Genomic DNA, 18,929 nt, shown 5'->3' with positions numbered 1-18,929 from the left:
GATAGACTATTCATTCCATGAATACCTTTTTGTGTCTAAATCTGTACGGCCTGGGACTGTTCATACTGGTGTCTGGAAATAGACAGGGAACATCATGCTCTCTCTCCTCGCAGATTCCATCATAACTAGAGATAGTTATCAGATCAACTCTGTTTCCATCCAGAGACTTGATGGCCAGTTCTCTGTGGTAGTAGATGGCATCCGGCGTAGACTCCCTGCACGAACACGAAACGATTTAAAGGAAACTATTTTCATTTAAACAATTAGCTAAATATGTACATCAAATCATTGCAAAAGCTTCAGCATACATACTTTGATGAATTAAACCGGCATTCGTCTTTCCACATTATTACCAGCGGATTAACTTGGCAAATCTACTAGTGCGATTTCTATTTTAGAACATTCCGTAATTACTGAACACAATTTTTTTGAGAAATTGAGCAAAATTAAAACCGACTCAGCAAAATAAACATTTATTATCCTCGTTGAAAACCAGAAACGATACAAAATTTTGATGAAATGATTATGATGAATGATCTAGAAATTTTTATTTAATTCTGCAGAGATGCGACAACCAGCAAGAACATTCAGCTGTTACCGTGTAGTGATTGGTGGGTTGTCGTGACAGGGTGCAAACTGTGTGTCCAATTGGGTCATCCACTTCTGGTACTCAGAGTAGGAGAAGGGGAAGCAGAAGGCGAACTCTACTGTGCTGTTCTTGTGCTCAAATCGGTGGCAGAACGAGATCATGAAGTCATACTCGTCCACGTTCTAAACACAGGACCACATCTTAGCCAGGGACAAATTTGTTTAGGGAGGGGTGGGGCGGACAATCTTTTCCTTAGGGATTCGATCTCTTTACCGCCAATAGGGTCCTCCTTGGATACTATTTTAAGTCAGCCATTTGCAGCCGATTGACACATGTTTTTTAAAGGGGCCTTTGACGCAACTGCAGAGTTATTGTAGTGGTAATCATTCGCAAAAAACGCACTTTTAAGGTCAAAACCATCCTAAACAACATTCTTAACCATGAACAAATTTAGAATTATTGCAGCGCAAGAACAATTTTCAAAAGCCACCACGTATTTGCTCAGTCGAACTTTATTTAAACAGTCCGAAAACAGTCTCGAATGACAATTGTTTTTAAAAGCCAGTACGTCAATTTTTTGGACTGTTTCGGCTGCGGCAGCTTATCTGAGAGAGAAGGCGGCAAATCTAACCGTTACTCATCAGATAAGATGCCCTGCTCACTTCCTACCGTGGAAGCAGTCGATAGCGAATCAACAAGAGGATCGCTGGTGGTTTTCGCCTTCTATGAAAAAGAGTCAGCAGAATAAAATGGAGAGCAGCCAACACAGGAAAAGTCGAAAGAAATCACGCAGCAAAGAAAGAGTTTAAAAATTAACTCAATGTTAAATCGTTTTTTTTTCAGGATACACTTCAGTTTTCAAAATTGGCAGCTGAATTCTGAATCAACATCGGCTAGGCTAAAACTGTACCATCTAATTGTGAATTAGCAATGTATGAACTTTCTGCTTCCGATGCAAATTTTTTAAACTTATTTAAAAACAAATTTGGATATCAAGCTAGGCAGATATTCTAGAACTTCTCGGTTTTCATCACAGCGTACAAAGCAGAAAAACAGATTAAGTGATAAATAACTCTGTTCTGTCTGATCAATTAAAAATTCTGACTTGGAATTTAAACTGGCTCAGTTTCCTTCCCGCTCCCCCACCTCACATAAGCATACATAAGCATCAAATTTCTGGTGTAACGAAGAGTTTTACAAGGTTGGGTATAAAGACCAATTATGTTTGTCATAGCCTAAATAGTCCGCATGCCAATTTTTAAGCAATCGGACAATGTGAAATGTGAACAGATAAATTACTTTTGAAAAATCGCAGGTTTTTTTTTTTTTTGGGGGGGGGGGTGCGCTAAGAGCTTTAAAACGAGCTGAGAGAAAAGAGCTTGACTGTTGACCGCGGGTGATAAAACTAGCAAACCTTTGGCAATAAAAACTTCAACAACTACCATATTATTTTCATCAAAATTGCTTTACTGTTTTACCCAAACATCAATTACATGTAAATTGTTTTTTCCTTGGACAAATTCCATGAGCAACTGCATTATGTTCAACCAAAGGTATTGCATTGCGTTTTAGTTTGATGCTATCATTATTTTTGAGAGAACATTCAGAGGTAGAAAAAACACCATTAACTGCAATATCGAAAATGAACGATGTAGCTGGTAATTATCTATAAGTGCTTAGGAAATGCTCAGTTAAATACTAACACAGGAGCACCGAAAATAGCGATAGCTTCAACCACTTGGTTTGTTTTATTTCCGCTATAAGCTCAACAGCAGCATTTCTCCGAGTTTAAATATGCCGCATCAACTTCGATTTCAAAATTCTGCATTAATTCATTGGTAAAAATTTGATTAAAATGCGACGAGGGAAGAAAAAAGTAAATACACATTTAGCGCTTCTAGTGCACTTCAAAAGAATGCAAAATTGAAACCGCTTTTTGTGAATAAAATAACAACTAATCGCTGAAAGAAAAAACAACCAATTTTCAACAATTAAGAACAAGAGGAAGCACTTAAAACAGAAAACATTCGTTCTCTAAACATGAAGAATTTCCACGAAGTTGCAGGTGAAAAAATGAATCTAGAGCAGTATAATGACACAGAGAGAGGCGAAGCTGCTCTTCACAGATACAAAAAAAAGCTCAAGAGTCAGTTGTCGTAACCATTAAAACACCGCTGATCTTGTTTTCCTTTCTCCTGTGATTCTCTTTATATAACTTCCGTCAATATATTCCAATTGTAATTAAATTCGACTAAATGTAATCCAAACATAATTGCTCTTCATGCTCAACATAGCAAAACCCTGGATTACAACAAAATTAATAAATTTGCGTGGGAGGAAAACCTACTTTCATCCATACTCTACTATGACCAAAACTACTGGCATCAGGATACAGTCATGCAAGTTCCGGTTGCCCTTTGGCGTGTCTGAAATAGCTTTTGGCTGAAAAAAAGACAAATTAAAATAGAAGACTTCGTAACTCTTTGCTGGTATGATTGATACTTCGGTTTATAGATCGTTTTAACACGATTAAATTTAGCAGAAGGTAGAATCAGATCTATGACAAGAACCGATAATTGCTTACGACCTAAAACGCTTCAAGAAGTCCGCTTTCGGTCTCTTTTGTGGTCTTAAAACTATTGAGAGAGAAGGATGTTTGATAAATTGCAGCAACCACGGGAAAATAACAAAACCATGGACATCAGCAACTTTTGTGATATGAAGTTATCGGGACCACCTTCGAATAAAAGAGGAGAGTAGAAGCACTATGACGATGGTAATAGTGGTAATGAAGATGAATGCTAAAGGGCAGGACCGATAGAGGTGGGAGGACGAGGAGGCTGGAAGAGGACTTAGCATCCAAGGAGGGTGTGAATAAAGCACCAGCGAGAAGAGGGGACAAACATTTAGCGCTTCTAGTGCACTTCAAAAGACTGCAAAATTGAAACCGCTTTTTGTGAATAAAATAACAACTAATCGCTGAAAGAAAAAACAACCAAATTTCAACAATTAAGAACAAGAGGAAGCACTTAAAACAGAAAACATTCGTTCTCTAAACATGAAGAATTTCCACGAAGTTGCAGGTGAAAAAATGAATCTAGAGCAGTATAATGACACAGAGAGAGGCGAAGCTGCTCTTCACAGATACAAAAAAAAGCTCAAGAGTCAGTTGTCGTAACCATTAAAACACCGCTGATCTTGTTTTCCTTTCTCCTGTGATTCTCTTTATATAACTTCCGTCAATATATTCCAATTGTAATTAAATTCGACTAAATGTAATTCAAACATAATTGCTCTTCATGCTCAACATAGCAAAAACCTGGATTACAACAAAATTAATAAATTTGCGAGGTGGGAGGAAAACCTACTTTAATCCATACTCTACTATGACCAAGACTACTGGCATCAGGATACAGTCATGCAAGTTCCGGTTGCCCTTTGGCGTGTCTGAAATAGCTTTTGGCTGAAAAAAAAGACAAATTAAAATAGAAGACTTCGTAACTCTTTGCTGGTATGACTGATACTTCGGTTTATAGATTGTTTTAACAAGATTAAATTTAGCAGAAGATAGAATCAGATCTATGACAAGAACCGATAATTGCTTACGACCTAAAACGCTTCAACAAGTCCGCTTTAGGTCTCTTTTGTGGTCTTAAAACTATTGAGAGAGAAGGATGTTTGATAAATTGCAGCAACCACGGGAAAATAACAAAACCATGGACATCAGCAACTTTTGTGATATGAAGTTATCGGGACCACCTTCGAATAAAAGAGGAGAGTAGAAGCACTATGATGATGGTAATAGTGGTAATGAAGATGAATGCTAAAGGGCAGGAGCGATAGAGGTGGGAGGACGAGGAGGCTGGAAGAGGACTTAGCATCCAAGGAGGGTGTGAATAAAGCTCCAGCGAGAAGAGGGGACAAAGCATACCGTGAGGAGATCACCACGGAAACCACAGACCATCTCGAATTCCATTGTTCTGGGCGATTCAATTAAATATGGGAATTTAAAAAATTATCAAGAACGCGAAGGTTGTGACTTGTCCCGGTGCACAGATTCAGCAACTGTCCGAGAGGAAGATAATGGACAATTTTAGTCGCCTAGGAATTAGGAAAATCGCAATTCTCGGCGGGACAAACAACATTGCACGGAGAGACGGCTCAACACATCAGACATCAGCCAGAGGAGTTCAGTGACAAAATGAAGGATCTAGTGGAAATGTATAAGAACGAAGGCTTTCAAGTAGGAGGAGGCACCGCGAAGAAGAAATCAAGAAGATCAACAGGCAAAACGAAAAGATAGCAAAGAAGGCGAAATGTGAGTTCCACAAATACCGACGGTTCTCGAAAGCCCATATACACAAGAACGATGGGGTGCATTCAGCCACGGACTACATCCAAATCCTGGCGAAGGAAATCTATCAGGCTCTCCAGAGGCTGTCCACTGATAAGTCCAATGGAGAACATACTAGTGGGGCCTCAAAGACCTGACTAGTTCCGGAAAAGGCATTTAGGTCTCGAACGAGACGTAACGGAGAGACAGAGAGAGAGAGAGAGAGAGAGAGAGATGAATGCTAAATGAAATTTGCGAACAGAAAACAAACGGCATGAAAACACTGCAACCCAAAAACTTGGGGAAGCTTGTTAGTGTGACCCGTTTCTTTCATAGGCAGCGGGTTTCGTTTTTCTATGATAATCTTCATCTCCGGAGGAGAGGAGGGTTTATTTGTGGTTGCTTCGACTCGTCCACAGTCCGGTGTCATTGGCCCCGACGGGGTATTTAGGACATAACACATTTGAGGGTTACTTAAAGATTATTTTGACAATGGACGTCGTCTAAATAGGTCTCTCGCTTTGTTGTGCTGTTGTGAAGCCAGCATCTTCCGACAAGCAAATTATTTTTTGAAAGAAGTTCAGCTCTCCCGCTCCATCGTGCTACATGAGCTGGAGGTAATCAAATCAGCTACAATGAAAGGGGTCAGTCCAATGACTGAGGACTTCTAAATCTGACGGTCGTCCTCGACAGTAAAATAAAAAATTGATATCATGAGGGCCTTGAATTGAGATTGCACAAATATTAGGGATTTTACTGTCTAACCGACTCCGGTATTTATTCAGTAGAGGAGAGTTCCCTAATCGGAGCTGAGCAAGTTTTCACCAGGCGTCACGATCAATCTTACTTTCACTAACGTCAAGTTCAGCAGATTTAAGCTGAGTACTTTGTTAGGGTAGTTTTCGGTGATATCTTCAACTGTCTTAATACTGAGATGTTTTAGGTTTTTTTTTTACAATATGTAGGACTTGTTTGCACTGTTTCTGGGATGAAAGAAATTTTGCGGTGTTGGTTTGAGTGCTATCATATTGCTACCTACTGTTGTTTCATGATCCGCTCGACCGGGAAGGTGACTGCAAGGAGGAACTGTTTTGAGAACATTTCGTGTTCACGCATCGAGAGAACCTTTTTCATTGTTCAGGTGGTCTACATTTGTCATTTTTACACAGCCGGTGACAGTTCTCAGCGCGTCAGTTTGTTCCACTTGCAGCTTATTTCTGTTAGTAGCACTGAGAATAGTTGGCCATATTGTTTCCGCGTAGTTCATAACACTATGACTGATGGCCTAGTAAGATGTCGACAAGGTCTTTTTCGTGCATCCCCATTTGGTACCGGCTATTTTTCTAAGCACATTATTCCCTGATTGTACTCGTGAACAGATATTTTGTGGGTGCGCTTCGAAATTAAGCATGTAATCAAATGTGGCACACAGTATTCTAGGATTTTTGGATGATTTTGGTTTTTAGGCGATAGCCCCCAATATCAACCTTAGTTTCGAAATCCACTTAAGCAGACTGTGGTAAATAATCTAGCCATTGAGTTATCATCAAAAGATTTAGATGTCTATCTGAGCCATGTTTGTAGTTTTTGCATATTGGTGTTCATAGGGACGGGTAGTAATGTGTAGTACCGATGCATTGGACCCAAACATGAGAAAAGAAATATCATCTGCATAGATGAACATTTTAAAGTTTTCAGTAGGTTGTGGCACGGAGCACATAAACAGGTTGAAGAGAGCCGGTGAAAGAACAGCACCCTGTGGGACTTAATTAACTTTATGCTTGCTTGATGCCTGACTTCTTAACTTGACGTAAAAGCGGACTTGTAAATATGACAGCAGCCATCGTTTTAGGTTGTTAATGATGAAGGTACTAAATATGTCAGTCGGACGAGCTCGCTGCTTAACCGTATCAAATACGGCGGCAAGATCTAAAGCCACAAGTAACATTGTATGACACGGTTTCCCTTTGTTAAGGCCCTCAGTTATTTTAGTTAGTTAGTGTGCAGTTGATAAAAGTTACGAACGCTACTGTCGACCGTGCTTTTCTGCAGCCATGCTGATGGTTAGACAGTTCAACGCATTGAGTCAGTTTCGGTAGGAGTAGTCTTTATATTCGTTTCGCTACGGGAGATAGCAGTGCAATGGGACTTTATCTACAAGTTGCGTCGGTATCTTTACCTGGTTAATGTGGCAGGGCTGTAAAATTTGTCGTTAGGACTTTTTTAACTGTTCAAATGTAAAATATTCGAAAACAACATGTTAATGAACAGATTTTTTTGTTAAATATGGGTTTTCACAGTGAAAACATCAACTGTTTGAACAGGAAAGGCATTTTTCCGGCCTTTTCGATTGCAAGAGAGCTTCGAAGTTTGCTATCGGTTGGACCCATTGTTGAAAATTATCGTTACAAGCCGACGGTGGACGGAATTGCGTTAACCAAAGAGTACCAGCGTATTCCAAAAAATCTTTATCATATCCAAGTTTTTCTCCACTTTTCCACCAAGCCATGGCTGATACGGTCTTATAGCCCTCTTCAAATGCCAGCTTCACGTGTAAAAACGTCAATTGCAGTGCGAGCATGTGAGAAATAATTGCACGGGCAGATGGAAAAAATTACAGGTTCAGCGAAATAAACAATAAAAATAGATTAACAAAATTCAAATAAGTTTAATAGATGCGAAATGTCAACAGGTTTCCAATTTTTTTCAATTGTTAATTAACACTTGGACCCTAAAAAACCTGTTTAAATCAAGTTGAAAATTATACTGTTTATAACACTTTTTAAACAACGAGACATCCTTCTAATGTAGTGGGATACTTGAACCGGCCTTCCAGTTATGTGCGATTATTGCGTTATTTAGTGATACGTTAACGACGTAGGTGATGTCTGTTATGCCGAGCAGTTCAAGGTAGCAAAGATTTATCCGGACCAGAGCATTGCCCTTTTCACTTTCTAATTGCAGTTTTTACTTCTTCAGCGGTGAAGTTAGTAACTTTGAAGTGAACTTTATTATTTTAAGCAGATTATTTCTTTTTTCTTTGTCAATTTATGGGGTGTACTGTTACTTGAAGCGCTTGGCGCATACTTTATCATGCATTCGTGGTCCATCATTGAAAACTGTTGGTGGTTAGATTTCTTTGGTGGATTTTTTTGGAAAGATGATTTGAAAATTGACCATAATTTTGACCATAAATTTGACATATAATACAAGACAATAAGCGCTAAAAATAGATTTCATTCCGAGAAACATGTGACCACCGAGTACAGTCAACTGTACTCGGTGGTCACACGTTTCTCGGAATGAAATCCATTTTGAGCGCTTTTTGTCCTGTATTATAATATTTATTTTGTGACTGAGGGCTGTGATGTTGGGGCGACATGGGTGTTCTTTTCTTAAGTAGTCTTTTTAAAGCATAAATGTTTGTGCCTCTCCAGGACGGTTAGTGGTCATTTCAGATATGAGGCCATGTGGGATATACTGTATTGCAATTTTGTCGCTGATATCTCTGTAACCTTTTTGATTCTTGAGAACATTGCCTGAGATTCGCGCTTTTAAAAACACATTGGTTTCCTCAGTGAATCTCAACCAATTACAGCCTACTTCCCTGAAATTATTGCTGGTGCGTTTCTCTGCTTTTAAATTTTCTCAATTAAGACTGAAGTTTAAATATCAAATTTCGATTTCAAGTGTATCCCCTCTTTGACTTGGTTTTATAAGAGAGCACCAGAGCTCATTGTGTGCGTTAAATTCACCGACAACTAGAAACAATTTCAGGTCTAATAAGTGTTTTACGGAAGCCGTACAGCCTGTGGGGTAGCTTGAGTTTTTTGGAAAGTATGTTTATCAGGTTGAGAAATGAGTTGCGTGATTTAATTTGAATACCCATTGCTGGTCAGTATGGTTGTCTGATATGGTTAGTGAGGATAGGTTGAATTAGCGAAACTTAACGTTTTCATCGATGATGTGATGAACTCAAGACATCCGCCTTCGCTAGGCTCCTTAGGGCAGTTGGTAGTCACTTCTTGATACCCAGGAGGGTCTTTTAACGCTATTTTGATGTAGTTCGTTTTCATGAAGTGTATGACTCCGTCAATTTTATTTCTTAATCCGTTGACATCGAACTGGAGGATATTGGAACTTGTTGTTTCTTTGGTGGGAACATGTTGTGAAATGTGTATATCAGGTGGTCGGCGCCAAGTGCAGGCTCCACACACAAAATTGCTATTCCAGTGATTAACGGATACGCTTGTGGTACATTCGAGGTGTTCCCAGCCACCGTAGTGACACCACACCTATACTGAAGCCTTTTGAATTGATGAGTGTGAACAGTACAAGCTTCAGTTCCGGGGTTCCTTTCTATTCATGTTACTAGCAATAGCAATGCGACTATGATACCAGCCACGAAGTTCTTTGGGAGCAATGGGGCTGGTTTTTGCAGCTACTTGCTTAAAAATACGCTGTCTGTTGTTGAAGACATTGAAAAATTTTTAACGGGTTAGATTAAAATCTCTTTTGCCAATGAAATCACCTCATATAAAGTGACTTAATCGATATCCCATTTGCCGAAACCATTTAATCCGAATAAAACTTTCAACAGAAAAACGTTAAGACAAAAAATGATTGATACAAAATAAAATTTGTAAATTACAGGAACTAATCGGAAGGTCTGTCAATTCTTACAAAATTTGATTCAGCCAGAAGAAAATTGAATGATTTGTTACGGAAGCTGACAAACAAAGTCCGGTATTTAATTATCTCCCAAAAAAAAAACGATTTTATCACAAAATCAGCTCCTGGCCAGTATCGAACCCAATATATTTGTCATCTCAAGCATGAAGGTTACCTGCAAACTAAACAGGCCAAACTGTTACTTCAAGCTTGATATACTTTGAGGTAAGGTGAGCAAATATTTCAAGTTTTTTGTAGTATTACAATGTTAGCGACTAACGTTAATAAACGAACTCAAAACCCGAAAAATGATTTTAAAATTATAAAAAGAATTTGTAAAGCTTAGTTTTTTTTCAAGTTTTCTTTCGATGGCTTGTGGTTTTTCAAAAAAAATCGCGTTAGATTTAAACCGCTGAAATACAAAAGCCACGAAAAATAATGGAATAAAAACATTAGGAAAATAAACCGAAAGATACTAAGCGGACCAAACTGTGCCGAAAATTTACCAAAAACTTTCGGCACAGATAAAAGTTACTTGGCAATACTCAGCGTTCACCCACAACACATATGCAGTTCATATACTCCAACCACGCTAGTTATTTACGAGAAAAAAAGTACCCTGTTGCAATACCCTAGCTTATCGCAATGGTAATAAAACGTTAATTAAAATGAGCAAACGCGTTCCTAGCGTAAGCTTAGATAACATTTACAAGAGGAAAGACCTCAAGTACTTTGAACACCCGATCATCTTGGTGAAATTGGATATTTCAAAAATAGAGTAGGGTCCAATTTCCTGTACAGGCTAGATAGACTCACCATGTATGTTGGTTTCTCTCTGATTCTGTCCCAGTTTGGCTTCTGTGGCAGCACTCTGTAGACTGGACACATGCCCTGCTGGAACAGTCGGAACTGTCTGTTCAGATTCATCATGTTCATCTTCACATACTTTCCCGAAGGCGCACCCTTCACTGCAAAGTAGAACCAGGTCCTATAATACAACAAAACCAAGGACCTTAATCCAGCAGAACTGTTTAATTTTGACAAATTTTTGATTCGAAAATTTACGAGAAACTACTACTCGTCACTAGTTGCGAACAGTCCCCCCATTTTGATCGAATGTGGATTGTCACCTTATTCAAAAAACCCGAAAAATAGAAATATGAATGCAATGGCTTTAAGCGGAAGACGATCAGAGTGCATTTTGAGGATTCAGATAAATGCAGAATCAAATTACAATTTTAAAAAACTAGCCTGTCATATTGCCAAAAAAATAAATGTTTGATGCTACTCGAAAATGATTTTAAATTTTAATATCATTCACAACAAACTGAAGGTTATTTAACTCGCACAAACAGAACATAACAAAAATCGTCCGGAATTCCATGTTTTATCTGGTTAACTATGCGGCTGCTGCTTTCGTACGCCTGATGATATTATTGCAAGACCTCGGATAAGTTAGACACCATTTACGTTAGACTTCTAAAAACACTCTACGGACCTATTTCCATTTTCGAACTCGGTTCCAGCAGCGTCCCTTCTGGTCCAGCAGTTCACTTCCAGGTCTGGCACGGTGCTCGAGAATGCACCGCCTGATGGGTGCTGCTGAGGCGCATTACGCAATGGCGACGTCTGATCTCCGGCGGTCCCTGTAGGATTCGAACCGGGGTTGTTTGTGTTGTTAGATGAGGTTGGGTTGGATGAAACATACTCGTGGTCTCCACCCGATAAGGTGTTGATTGAACTTTGTTGAACCTTTTCTACGTGAGCTAAGTTGCCTGAGTCGAATTTGGAAGTGAACAGAAGACCTCCTATACGGAACTCACTCATCTGAAAAAAAAATTTCAAATTACTAGATACCTTTATCTGATTAACACCCTGACAATAACAAGCCCATAAAGAATCATATTGCCATCAATTTATAGAAGCTTCAGAACAATAAAACAGATCAAACTCTGCTTTTTCAAATGCTGCTGAATGCAAATAGACTTAAGAAGAAAACGCCTGACATTTCGTAGTAACTTAAAATCTTCCAAAGACACAAAACCAAACTTTCCTGAAAAACTATACGAAAATGTGACTTTAACTTCTTATTCTTGTACGCTCAAACTTCTTATTCTTGTACGCTTATTCTTGTACGCTCAAAAAAAAAACTATACGAAAATGTGACTTTAACTTCTTATTCTTGCATTACTGTCAGCAAACTAGTTACGCAGGTTTTCAGACGCAAATTAGCATGAATGCAAAACATTGGCGAATTATATAGGGCAAGCAAGAGTACTGATTAAAGATATGTTCACTCCCTAATTCGGACAGACTGGCGTATTTGGGAGTGAACATATCTTTAATCAGTACTCTTGCTTGCCCTATATAAAAGGAACCCGATGAAACAAACTAAAAATAGTTCGAAAAGGTTACTTGAACTCGAAAAAAAAAATAAAAACTACTGATTTATAAGGGATAACTTCAGAAAGTGAGTTTATTAAGACAAGCTGTAGCTTAAAGCTCTTAAATTTATTGAGGTTTTATTGTGTACTCTTGATAGAATAACTAATGTGTCCAAAACTTTATACTGTTTTCTTGGGTATGAGAGGATCGTGCTACGCTTCAAAAATAGGACAAAAATAGCTTTAGAAAGATTCAAATACAAATAAAAAATCAGATTGTAAGACCAAAACTTCTCGCTCTTTCACTGTTCATGTGAAAAATTAAGCTGAAAAAACGGGAAAATATCTGTTTCTCTCGGAACTGCGATATTGAAACAGCCATTTGGATAACTTTTGAAGCAACTGAAATAATTCCAGAACATTTCTTCGAGCTCCGTAAAGTGGTCACAACAAAAACTGGATCCGTTCTTAATCATCCCGATGCTTCAAAATAAACTCCCTTCGAAAAAAAGGTGAAATCAAGTCTAGATTTGTTTTCACAAGATACTAGAGAGAGGAAATAAATTAAAAGCAGGAATTTTTTCTGAACAAGTAATAGCCAGCTCTGTCCAAGTAGCATACAATGCTCCAAACACTGTCATTTTACCAAAAAAAGTTACACTGAGGCGAGTCGGGGCATCTTAACGATAAAAAAATATTCCAGCCAAAAACATGACAATGTGAAAAAAACTATATCTCTATATCTCTTTACATATATTTCATCAAAGGGCTTTTAGGGAAGGGAAAAAAATACTTGTAGAGAACTTCAACTTCTATTCATATATTTTTTCACATTTTTTTTCTTTTGTTGATATATCAAGGGTCTTTTAAAGAACTAACAAGTAAGCGCTCCAATTTTCACTTGTGAACTTGTGATTCACTTGTGAACTTTTCTCACGTTAATCGACTATCGGGTAAACATTCATCAGGCGCGCATTGCGCCTTTTGTCTATCCCCTTCCAAGCCCTATTTTATAATCAAATGTATTGATTTTTGAAATTATTTGAACTAAATTTCAATGTCAATGTTCAAGTTTTATATTTCAGCTTTTAAGCCTACTTATATAGAACAACTGAAAAAAAAAACGCAAACCCAGCCAATTGAATGCGCCGAAACAAAAAGAAAAAAGAGAACAAATGTATAACATAGCCAATCGAAGATTGGAAAAGAGTAATGAACGCAAGTAAACATTTAAAAAAACACTGACTTGCTTTAAAAAATCTCAACTTTCGAAATTCGAATAAAGATGATTCCCTTGAAGCTCTGTGAACTTCTAGAACAATTTATGATTGGCGCTTTTTTAAAAACATCAACCCAACTAGAGAAAACTGGATCAACAACTAAAGTTTTTACTCTGCTGTAAATCTAAAAATTAGATTCCACTTTCGAAACTAGAAATCGTTCGCGTTCTTCGCGCAATTTCCACGTTCGTATTTGGAGAGTGCTATTTAGGTCCCTTTCAGCAGATGAATTTCAAATTAACTCAAAAAACGCATAAATATTTAAGTGCATTCATAAATGCATCAATGTGTTGCGATAATGCATCTGTAGTTATTAAAGCATTTTAAGACTTCTTGGAAAAAAAAACAAAAAAAAATCAGCAAGACCTATATAAGAGTCTTCACTACGTTCATTACTCTTAACATGATAATTTCAATGTCGCTCACTATGTAAACCGTCCCGTAATGTCACAACACGAGAACATGATCACTTGTGAAAAAACTTCATCTCAGACACAATGTTGATAAAAACGAGGAAAAAACAGTTTCTCCACGAAGTGCGCATTATAATAAAAACGATTTAAGTTCAGCTATGAAGCATCTTGAAGCAGAGCACAAAACAAACCCTACATTCAGAAATATTTAAAGACTATACAAAAAACACTAGAGGGCCAGCTAAAGCTGGAGGTACTTGTTTGAAAATTTTGAATTTGTACTGATGCGGGATGAAGTAGGTTCTTTCGAAAATTTAAAAATTGGGCTGCTCCGAATAGCTTAGTTGTTGCTCTATTAAAATGAGTGAAAATTTTTATTTTGAAATTTTCTCAGAAAGATAAATTTTTTGTTCGAATTTTAAGTCGTAGCATGTTATGCTCGGAGGCTTCTCACAACCTGTTGCCATTAAACCCTTGATATCAGATAGATTTCTTTTCGAGAAGTCAAAAAGTTACAAAAAACGGACATGAAATAAAAGCTTTTCCGACGGTCACAAACTTTATATGAAAAAATTGGGCGTAACTGTATATGCAGGAAGCTTCACACAACTCTTTCTAACCATTGAAAACATTATCTCAGATTCGGGAGGGTAGTTTTCGAGGAAAAAAAACAAAAATTTGAAAAACGGTCAAAAAAATCGAAAACTTGACTTTTCTGAGGGACATAACTTTTTGTGTAAAAAAATGGGCGTAGCCACTAACGCAGGGGATCTTTTGAACCCAAAATCTCAGATTTGAGAGGGTAGTTTTTTGAGCAAATGTGAAAAATCCGAAAATATGGCTCAAAAATTCAACCCACACACTTTTTCGAAGGCTGTAAAAAGTGTAGCAATGTAAAAAAAAGCCTACAGAATTATGCAGACACAGAGGGTAGAGGGCGGACTTCCCATAGCCAACACTTTTTTGAAAGTCGACAGCAGTTTTTGAGAAAAACCAAATTTTTTGAAAAAGCTTCTCAAAAAAATTTTTCAAAAAAATAGAAAAACCCGATCCCGATAACTTTTTCATAATACTTGTTTTTATCAAACAGGAACATATTAAATTACTTTTATTCGAAACTGACGCTAAAGAAAACTTTTAATACACAGAGGCGAAGCTGGGCTTCGCATCACTTGCGATACAAATTTGATGAAAATCAAACGGAAAAATCTGAAGAAAAAAAAATCAAAGAAATCGTTTTTGTCAACTAAAAATTATGTCACCTCTACGCCAGATCGAATTTGAAGTTATAATTATCACGTGGTAACAAAATCGAAAATACTTGAGCAGAAACCTTTCATGTCGAAAAAAATCAAAAAAAATTCTAAGCTAATAAATTTTTCCCTTCAGAGCACACACACACACAAACTTTTTTAGACCCCGGAAAGACGCAATAAGAGGCCACTAGGTCGATATAAAGTAAGCCAAAACTTATTAACCCGATAAAAAAGGCAAAAATTAAAAAAAAAATTGACAAATCGAGTTGGTAAAATTACAACCAGTATTAAACACAAATTTCGATTCGGCCTGATTTTTAAAACGCCAAAAAACTTAAAGCAATTACAATGAACATTGTTTACCGCAAAAAAAACGATTCATAGATCTAATAACTAAGCCGACGAAACATATGCAGACAAATAATAGGCCGATTTTTTTAAACTGGAATATTTAACGTTTAAAAAAACAGGTCCTAGTCAGATTCGAACCCGAGACCTTTGGCGTCCCAAGCGTATTAGTTACCTCCTGGCTAAGTGTGCAGGAAACACCAAGAAATTTTAATTCATTATGAGCCAAGGTACCACGAGTCCAGATGAGTCCTGTGAACAAAGTTGTTTACGTGAAAAAAAAGCCTAGTACCCGATTGCAATAACCTTGCTTATCGCAAGGGTAATCAAACTCAATTAATTTCTTTTAAACCCTGATTTTGACCTAATTTCTAAAAATTTATGAAAATTGCTCGCCTTAAAAAAATGTAGTATTTAATTCTACAAATTCTGACCAGGAGTCTCCAGAAAAACTTTGAACCGGTGAAGTTCTTTTATGTTTCTTTAAAGGAGCTCATCGAATGTTAACTTGACTAAGATCAGAAAAAATATATAAGGGAATTATACTTGCGGAATGAATGCCGACGCCCAAAACGCCGAATTTTTTTTCCAAATTTGAACCAAAAAAAATCGAAAAAGGTTAAAGGAACAAGTTTCAAGCAAACGTTCCCAATTGCGGTCACGTACCGAAATTCACTTTTGCTCCCGTAAATTTTCTTTAAAAAAAAACACTTTTTTTTGTTGGCGATGGGGTATAATCATCTTCCCTGTGTAGATAATGAGAGCATATTCAATGCAACGAAAAAAATATTCAAGCGATAGCGTATATGAGGACTGACTCCTCTTTTCAACTTCATCCTCTGTAAAAAAAAACATCCGGGCCCTTTCATGACAACTAGGAACACTTTTCTAAAAGAAACAAGGATAGCCGGTTACTGTGCAAGTAGCACAGAATGTTCCGACCAGAGGCTTGAAAAATACAACATATCTTTTTTTTCAAACTAGGGTCGTTTTTCGGCGCGGTGTGATAGAAGGATCTTAACGAAAACTAGAGCTTAATTATATTCGACAGTCATAGTAAATTACGCAAATTGTAAAACAGTTTTGAAGAAAAATTACTAGAAAAAAAAGTAAAAAGCAATCAATTTTTTTGCAGGTTTTTGAATTTTTGATTCCAAAAGTGCAAGTTACCGCAAAAAAAACGATTCATAGATCTAATAACTAAGCCGACGAAACATATGCAGACAAATAATAGGCCGATTTTTTTAAACTGGAATATTTAACGTTTAAAAAAACAGGTCCTAGTCAGATTCGAACCCGAGACCTTTGGCGTCCCAAGCGTATTAGTTACCTCCTGGCTAAGTGTGCAGGAAACACCAAGAAATTTTAATTCATTATGAGCCAAGGTACCACGAGTCCAGATGAGTCCTGTGAACAAAGTTGTTTACGTGAAAAAAAGCCTAGTACCCGATTGCAATAACCTTGCTTATCGCAAGGGTAATCAAACTCAATTAATTTCTTTTAAACCCTGATTTTGACCTAATTTCTAAAAATTTATGAAAATTGCTCGCCTTAAAAAAATGTAGTATTTAATTCTACAAATTCTGACCAGGAGTCTCCAGAAAAACTTTGAACCGGTGAAGTTCTTTTATGTTTCTTTAAAGGAGCTCATCGAATGTTGACTTGACTAAGATCAGAAAAAATATATAAGGGAATTATACTTGCGGAATGAATGCCGACGCCCAAAACGCCGAATTTTTTTTCCAAATTTAAACCAAAAAAAATCGAAAAAGGTTAAAGGAACAAGTTTCAAGCAAACGTTCCCAATAGCGGTCACGTACCGAAATTCACTTTTGCTCCCGTAAATTTTCTTTAAAAAAACACTTTTTTTTGTTGGCGATGGGGTATAATCATCTTCCCTGTGTAGATAATGAGAGCATATTCAATGCAACGAAAAAAATATTCAAGCGATAGCGTATATGAGGACTGACTCCTCTTTTCAACTTCATCCTCTGTAAAAAAAAACATCCGGGCCCTTTCATGACAACTAGGAACACTTTTCTAAAAGAAACAAGGATAGCCGGTTACTGTGCAAGTAGCACAGAATGTTCCGACCAGAGGCTTGAAAAATACAACATATCTTTTTTTTCAAACTAGGGTCGTTTTTCGGCGCGGTGTGATAGAAGGATCTTAACGAAAACTAGAGCTTAATTATATTCGACAGTCATAGTAAATTACGCAAATTGTAAAACAGTTTTGAAGAAAAATTACTAGAAAAAAAAGTAAAAAGCAATCAATTTTTTTGCAGGTTTTTGAATTTTTGATTCCAAAAGTGCAAGTTACCCAGAAAAACTAACAATCCTCGAGGAAAAATATCTTTTTACGGCTTAAAACAAAGTATTGTAAGCTTTGAAGCCATTGAAATAGGCTATTGCAGGCTTATTCATTCGCTCGAATTAAGACGAAAAATCAAAAAGTTCGACACTTGGAAAAACTTTCTCAGATACGCTATAGTCAACAGTGAGTTAGATTCGGATACGTGAAACAAGGAATACAGACACAAAATTCATGAAATAAGCAGATTGCGACAGCATGTCTATATATTACTTAATTGGCATTTCACTAGACACGTGTTCAAGAAGACTCTATGTTGACATCTTTATTACCACAGAGCCGAAGCTGCCCTTTGCGAACACAAGCGGCAAAACGGCTCAAGTAGCTCCAAAAAGCCAAAAAAAATAGGAGACAAGATTAAGCTTTAAGAACAAAACCTATGTCATTTGCAGGAATCAAATGCCGACCTGGAGCTTACGAGTCGAATGTCTTCCCATCACTAGAAATAGGTAGGCTGATCGACATTAGCAAAATAAAGCATATCGAACACACAATATTGAATTGCAAACGATATGCAGCATAAAAGCAATTTAAATAAAACAATTTGAAGCAAGTTGGTTTTAAAAACACCATTGTAAAGTTATGTATGAATTGATAATGGGAGACAATGTTTTTAAGTATTCTATGAAAAAAGTTGAAGTACATGTATTTATTCGTAGAGCGAAACACTGACGTCTATTTTCCAAAGTCATGTACGTACAGTGTTGAAGCAAGAATACATAAAGCCAAGTGTGCATCCTTCTGTTTTTCAGGTAGCAAAATTTAGCAGTTTTCTTAGTTTTTTCTCATTTTTTATAGACTTCATCTTGAACTAGTTTTTTTTTACTTGAAAACATGAATTAACAATGAAAAAGACCAATTAAATTATAAGTTAACAATGATATAATATTCTTCTAGTTTCAAAATCCAAAATCTATTATTGAATTGAAAATAACGATCTTAGAAAGCAACGAAGATAAATTATTTATTTTTTGGAAACTTGATTTTTGGGTGTTTTCTGAGGTGAAACCACAAGGCTCGAAAAAACCCAGCTGCTAAAATTTTGAAGTACTTTTTCCAAACAAAAAATGGATATGGCTAATGGTACGAGCAAGACTACCTTAAAGTTGCATTCGTGAGGCCTGAACTTTTTTATATACTTAGATTTTTTCGAAAATTTTATAAAAATTTTCTTTACAAATAACTGTTTCCTAATCAAGTTTATTTATAATTGTACTTATATTTAGCAATTGACACGCTGATATTAAAAATATCTGAAAACAAAATAATGCTTTTCTCGAAA

At 36.9% G+C, this 18,929-nt stretch overlaps 1 protein-coding gene across 3 annotated transcripts in view; it reads right to left on the bottom strand.

Annotated features, from left to right (window-relative positions):
* The window catches only part of LOC134845475 (cytosolic carboxypeptidase-like protein 5), a 37,734-nt gene extending 26,305 nt beyond the window's left edge, over positions 1 to 11,429 (bottom strand). For all 3 annotated transcript variants that reach the window (XM_063862366.1, XM_063862368.1, XM_063862367.1), the window contains exons 1-4: positions 11,092 to 11,429; positions 10,410 to 10,581; positions 599 to 771; positions 26 to 215 (exon numbers count right to left, since the gene is read on the bottom strand). In XM_063862366.1, the coding sequence (XP_063718436.1) occupies positions 26 to 215; positions 599 to 771; positions 10,410 to 10,581; positions 11,092 to 11,420 (864 nt within the window). In that variant the 5' untranslated portion in view covers positions 11,421 to 11,429. The remainder of the gene's footprint in view (positions 1 to 25; positions 216 to 598; positions 772 to 10,409; positions 10,582 to 11,091) is intronic.
* Between the last annotated feature and the right edge of the window lie 7,500 nt (positions 11,430 to 18,929).

The sequence above is a fragment of the Symsagittifera roscoffensis genome, chromosome 5 (assembly GCF_963678635.1).
Source record: "Symsagittifera roscoffensis chromosome 5, txSymRosc1.1, whole genome shotgun sequence".
Taxonomy (NCBI): Eukaryota; Metazoa; Xenacoelomorpha; order Acoela; family Convolutidae; genus Symsagittifera; species Symsagittifera roscoffensis.
Note: the sequence above shows the minus strand (reverse complement) of the source record. Positions and strands in the feature narration are given on the sequence as shown.